This window comes from Echinococcus granulosus, assembly GCF_000524195.1.
Source record: "Echinococcus granulosus chromosome Unknown EG_S00038, whole genome shotgun sequence".
Taxonomy (NCBI): Eukaryota; Metazoa; Platyhelminthes; class Cestoda; order Cyclophyllidea; family Taeniidae; genus Echinococcus; species Echinococcus granulosus.
In genome coordinates, this window is record NW_020170418.1 from 630,351 (window position 1) to 636,877 (window position 6,527).

General features: G+C 42.1%; 2 protein-coding genes across 2 annotated transcripts; one reads left to right on the top strand and one right to left on the bottom strand. All coding sequences in view use genetic code 11, as the record gives it.

Annotated features, from left to right (window-relative positions):
- Nucleotides 1–380: 380 nt before the first annotated feature.
- Nucleotides 381–1,366, top strand: EGR_05335 (Adenylyltransferase and sulfurtransferase MOCS3; the record flags this gene model as incomplete). The annotated part of the gene is made up of 5 exons (XM_024494584.1): nucleotides 381–551; nucleotides 635–682; nucleotides 754–850; nucleotides 975–1,073; nucleotides 1,143–1,366. 5 exons carry the CDS (start codon nucleotides 381–383, stop codon nucleotides 1,364–1,366), a joined length of 639 nt encoding a protein of 212 aa, XP_024351055.1.
- Nucleotides 1,367–1,793: 427 nt separating this feature from the next.
- On the bottom strand, nucleotides 1,794–4,475 carry EGR_05336 (Vesicle-trafficking protein SEC22b; the record flags this gene model as incomplete). Its single annotated transcript, XM_024494585.1, has 6 exons — nucleotides 1,794–1,951; nucleotides 2,106–2,252; nucleotides 2,445–2,715; nucleotides 3,059–3,257; nucleotides 4,182–4,264; nucleotides 4,377–4,475. The coding sequence occupies 6 exons, from the start codon at nucleotides 4,473–4,475 to the stop codon at nucleotides 1,794–1,796; spliced, it is 957 nt and encodes a 318-aa protein (XP_024351056.1).
- Nucleotides 4,476–6,527: the final 2,052 nt, after the last annotated feature.

Here is a 6,527-nt window from a genome sequence, read left to right on the forward strand (position 1 = left end):
GCGAACCATGTTTAGTAATTAATTCAGCAAGGGCCCTTTGTGTGACAATTGAATGCCATTCCATACTTGTTGCTATAATAGCCTCCACCATTTACCCTCAAAAAGTTATATGGCTTCACTGACTAATTAGGATAAGTAACTTACCGCATTGTCATCAGTGCAAACTCAAGGCTAATAAGCGAAATTCATCAGACCCGTGTTATCCTACTGGTCTTCATTTTATGTGCCAAGCACTGAAATGCTAGATTAAAAGCTTCAACAGATTAAGGTCAGTTGAAACAAATATCCACTGTCATAAAAAACAACTTTTTACTGAAAAACATATATCGTTGCTGACAAAATGTTAAAGTTTCGCCTGTGTGGTTACGACGGTAGAGTCGATGGCTGGACGTTTGCTTGTGTTCGACTTGGAGCGCAATGGCATACGAACGGTGAAGCTGCGTCAAGCGCGGCCTGATTGCAAGACCTGCAGTCGCGTCAACCGGATCACACCCGAAGATGTTAAGAAAACAGACTACGTCGACTTCTGCGGTGCTTTTGTCCACAACGCGGTGAGTGAGACATTATTAACCATAACTCATGGGTATGAATAACAAGCTAGTTCTCATCTCCCACGCCCCGTCGACCTTTTTAGTCACGATCAGCAAACCTACAGAAGTCCGACACTCGTATTTCAGTTCGGGTTGGTCTTTCCTTAAATATCTATAGGCGACGATTTCTTTTTCTCCATTCCTGACCTTAAATTCGTTTTAGGCGCTAAAAGAAATCCGTGACTCAAAAAAACCTCATCTCCTCATTGATATCCGACCTGTTGTTGAAACCGAAATTTGCCGTCTCACTGACTGTCTTTGTAAGTACAGATTACGGCGTACGCTTCAAGTTTATGATGATGAGCCAGATCCATTTTCAGAACTAACTGGTTCCATTTGACAAATTCTAGTTATGTTTATGCTGTACCTACTTCCTTTTTCAAGATATACCGTTTAACGAATTATACAAAGAGTCAAACTTAACACTCATCAGGGACCGAATCCGAGCCGCTCATGAAGTCTCTCCAAACACCCCTTTTCCGGGTAGGTCAACTCATACTAAGCTGTCTTGCCGATTTATGTGTTAATTTTTCCTCTTTTAATCCGAACTAGTTATTTTGCTGTGCCGTCGCGGCAACAAGTCGCATGCAGCGTGTAAGCAGTTCGCCGAGGCTCTAGAACGAATTCTTCCTCGGAGCGCGTCGAGTGGTGATCTGACCTCGCTTGTAAACGGCGACGCGAAGCCAGTCATCCCCATCAAGTTTTTGGTTCGTGATGTTGCCGGCGGACTGCAGGCCTGGAGCGAGCAGATTGACAACAACCTCCCCATTTACTAGAGCCGAATTACCTATTTCAACCTCCTTCTTTTAAATGGAATAACTCTGCGCCTTTGGATAAAATATGGAAGTCAGTGTATTCACAGCGTCATCCTATCTGCCTTTAAGTGGTAGCACCTCATGGGACCACTCTGGGATATGGTAAAATGGACAGCACAGTCAAACGGGGTCAAGCCTCACGAACATACTCCCTACTTGAGTATCATAACAGCGACAGGAATGCCAAATAATAAAAGATCGATTTGGCGTGAAATAAGACGCTTTGAAAAAGCCATAAACAAGACATTATAGAGCATCATGCGTGTATTACTGCCAGGTCATGAAGCCTAGTCGAGAGCTGACAGCACCTCCTCCTCCCCCTCCACAGATCAAAAGAATGAGGTTGCAGAACCGGAGAGCAAAGGGGAAAGTCAGTAGTGCAAGCGTATTACCAAAGGAAGCGGAAATACAAAAAGGAGAGAAGGATTATAGCAACGGTAAAGATGATAAGGTACTTTGCAATTGAGCTTTGAAGGTTCAAGGATGCGGCGTTATTTCGGTAGTTGCGTGATAGGTCGGAGAGGTGGGTCGCCTGGACATCCAAGGCTAAAATGTTAAAGCACCACACTACAGGCTACTCCGTTTGTGAGTGTGGCAGTGACAATAACTAGTAAATGTGTTCAAGGTTCGAAGTTCACAGAGCACAATATCATCTAATGGGTTCGTGGGGAATATAGTGGTGTTAAATCGGAATAGTCACCTGTTAATGCTTCTCCACGTTTGAGGACATCATCAATATTTTGGATCATAATTCGTTGCACATCTTGCAGTGCTACATTTAATTGCGATACGTTGGATGAAACACGGGTGTCCGTATATTTCTGCTGCAGTTTCTGCAATTCACGATCTACAAGGAAACTGTCCCGATGGTGAGTTCATAGTATTCTGGGAATTTAAGTATTCGACGAGGAGGTTTCAGGATTAAAACGACGAATAAAGGAAGTTACCTTTAAAGAAACTTGAATGAATCTTAGTCAACTTAGTAAAACCGTAGAGCTAATCAACAAGTAAAATAAAAAGTGTTGGAATCTTAGCATACCAAATTCAATAAAACCATATGGTCGCGAAACAGTATAAACATCGTTTGAATATTGGCCACTGAACTGATTGTGAACCTCCTCAAGGAAAGCGAAAGCTTTCTGTCTAGGAAAGTTCACTTCTGTAAGGATTAAGTAACAGATCCCAGATTCAAATAGGTAGTGGAAGTAGTACGTTCCAGCAACGAGCGAACAACGCGTTGGTGAAGACGGCACAAGTCTTCGAATCAGCATCTTGGCTTGATTCTGATAACTCACTAGGTTCCGACTTAACTGAGGAAAACCAATCAAAAAATTTAACTAACACATCTAAAAACAGCAAATGTGATTTCGGCATTTTTGATTAGGGAACGCAAGAAATAGCTCCAAACACAAAACCGGGCAGGATGTCTGTAGCTCTATAAATTTACGGAGAAGCAAATTATAACGTAACACCTACCATAGCCACAATAGAATATCTAATTAACAGAGTGCCTAAATACACTGGGATAAAAAGTACTTTGGCAGTACATACTAAAACCATTCGGGGAAAAAGTAGTCTAACAAGTCAGAGCCATTTTCCCATTAAATAGATAACCGATTAAATATTGAAAATGACTATTGGAGAGCATTTTACCTCGGTATCTTCTTTTACCGAGGCTACCAGTGGAAGACCATCGGCGACACGCGAAATCAGCGTAAAGAGAATCATTCTACTACAATATATGTCAGAACGTAGACGTGGAGGTGCGCTTGCTACATCAAGGTCCCCGCGACCTACACGAATTCGACCAATCACCCCCAACGCCTGAAATGTTAAACACACCTGTTTCGGACTGCAAAAAGGAGCTAAAAATTGCCAGTAAAATGGAGAAAGGCTAATGAAGTGTATTGGTCTAACCGAAATCAACAATGACAAGCTTTTTTAAGAAGGGCTGACTAGTCAACAGTGAATTCTACCTTCAAGGTAGCGGCTCATTTTAATTATTAAGATTTGCTTACTAGTGAAAGGTTTACACAAATGAAAATGACACCAAGGTTTTGTTTGGCACTTATCTTAAGTTATCGTGATTTTTGCATGCAATTGCGGTTTGGATGCATGGAGCGCAATTTGGGAATGTCGGGGTTAGTGAGGTAGACAGGGTGGTAAACTATTAAGGTAGTTTATTGCATAGGAATGGGTTTTTCTTTATTAAATGTCATTGGCGAAACATATAAGGCGGTTGGGAAGAAATAACCCAGAGAATAAAAATGAAGTCATGGGGTTGTTCGCAGGCAACAACTAGGAAAGTGTAGCGTCCCGAGGCTTCCCTTAAGACGAAAGAAGGCGCAATACTCAAGTTGAGTATATATTTGAGCACAGAAAAGGTGTTTGGGCTGCTGGCATGGCCCGAAGGCTAGACCACCCAGCGTGGTACAAGAAGGCAAGTTCAAAAGTCCTCAAGTGGCGCCTCACCAATACCGAGGGATAAACCACCATCGTATTACAAAAGTGCACCGACCTTAACTTAATTTTGGATGGATTGGACATCTAGTAACCCGTCGCCTACTGACAACAGAAAAATCCTCTAATTTTGTCGGCCACATCTATAGTTGAAGCCACTCTGAATCTCAATTGACCACGCCAGAGTGTGGGCGATTTTTAAATTACAGGAAAAAATGTGGATATACCCGGAGAGCCATATCGCCTGTCAGAAATAAAAACTGTTAATAGTGTAGAGTTCGTGCCGTTTATATGCTTAGTTTGGCAAGTAGCAAACCATCCCATAGTTGGAACGCCACCCTGAGATTCTTCTGCGTTGCCTACCACGGCGTAGTCAGTGCTTCGAAAACCCTTTACGAACTAGAAACGGTAGACATCGAAATTTTATGTCAATGATGATAAATTCGCTCGCAGAGTCCGTAATGGACCACGACAAATCTATTGCATATGGAATTTAGCACTGTCCGCGAACCGTATTTATAAAGTGAGTTTTACTGTTGTCGTGATACTCAGGGCTGAGAAATGCTTTAAATCGCATGCATTCCGTGTCAGGTGTTATGCATAGGAACATAAGACCTAAAACTTATATTCCAAGTCTGTTCATCCTAGCCATAGTCCTGCTTCATTGTACTGGATTACATTAATATCCTACGCATTACATAAGGTATTGCGTGCGCATGTAATAAACTTTTGTCTTTAAGTGCCACATTCAGATTTCTAGTCAGCTCATTCAAGTCGTACAAACTCAGGGAAGCTTTTGTAATTATTGGCCATTAGCAAGGCATGAGACCAAGGTAATTTGCAAAGGTACATGGCAATTTAGCTCTTCTATAAGGAGTCTCTTGGGAGTTCAACCATCCACACCAGATGTCTTTCTCTTGTGAAGTTAAAATTTAGCAGCCGGGTAGAGGGGTAGATATAAGCTATTCTTAGGAGTCAGTTAGCTTGCCTTACTCGTTAATAAAGCACTTCAGACGCTCTTTAGTTTGTATTTAAATATGCTAATATGAAGCATAACTCTGAAGACCCCCAAGTCTTTTATGAAGAAGAAAAAGTAATAAAGTTGGAGCAGACTATGTGTTGCCGGTGTACAGGGGGGCAAAGCGTCTGCCGACTTGGCCCAGAGACCATTTACCTCGGCGGATTGCATGGGCCAAGCCCTAAATAGGCTCAACACCAAAGTTCAGAGTCAAACAAATAATTAACATATTACTGTAATATGGTAATTGTTAGTGGAACTTTCGGTTTTGGTCGTGGTTCACTTAGGTACTCCGTCATTGTACTTTCATTTGGTAGCCAGGCTTTCGGGCGGTACCACCAGTCTCAAGCCCTGCCGTGAGTGGAATATATATGCATATTCTGCCCTAGCAGTGTAACTTTTTTTCCCATTTTCAGGGAGATCTCAGGGTGCTGCATTGATGGAGGTAAAAGCGAACGCTATCTTAAAGGACAGTTATCTTAATTTCTGCTACTGGGTGATAAAACTTATCATAACGGAAGAAGACCATGTGCTGCGGGTAGAAGAATATGTGACAACCGCTGGCAGGGGGTCCAAATATGACGTTTGACTTCGGCAACCACCCGGACGTGAACCATTCAAATAGTTCCTACCTTACCTGTTTGAATATACAATTTATGAGAGCATGCGATCCATCCAGCAATTATCTTCTTCATCTAGACACAGGTGTCTGAATAGTACTGAGGTTAGAACAAAGTGAAAGAAATGAATAGGCGTAAAACTTCATCTTCAGGGTATTATATTAAGCTGCGTCCTAAGTTATATGACTCTGCATCAGGGCCAGTATTCCCGTGACTAGTGTGAAAATGCGTTATGGCCGGTACATTCCTTCGTCCCTCCAATACATACAAAACTCCAGATTTAGCAGACTTTCCAAAAGGGATTAGTATTGCTGCAGTAAAGTATCTCATCAGTTACATTAAAGTTTGAGGACAGGCACAACTAGCACTTTGGTGTTTTTCTTACATCACTGATTATATTATGGTGCTTGCCGAGGAATATTGACCATTAGGAGCACCCAGGACGAAGATCAACGGAAAAGGAGGGCTGCAAAATGAGTCAGTTGCTTGTTTAACACTCAGTTTTGCTAACAATCCAGTCAATGGCCCTGCAACTGTACCCAAGCCAGGCAGTATGGAATTCGGACTACGTCAGTAGCCCCATCCACACTGCATGTTAACAATATGTATTCTGCTTAGGCGTTATGTCATCTTTCGTCTTCAAGGATGTCTTAGAGCTCTACATTATGGCCCAACATCAATGAACACCTAAAATGGGGACTGTAGTACTTATGTTTATTAAAATACTTTTTATGGAAGAAGGGGCAATCAACTAGAACCTTGTGATAGAGGCGCAGTTAAAGTCCTCCTAGGCCGAAAAGGGCTTAGTGTCCGGATCCGCCTAGACCTGTACTGATTCTCGTTCACTCTAAACAGTAAACATGTTTTAATCAAATCAGTCTATTCGTACAAAGGGTATGAAGGCCAGGGAGGTGATAAAGGGAATATGCTGCAGGAACCATCCATTCAAGAGTAGATACAACCTGATAGATCTAAAGGATACAAATGCCTACGTGTAGAGCTAGTTGGAATAGTATGTATCTAT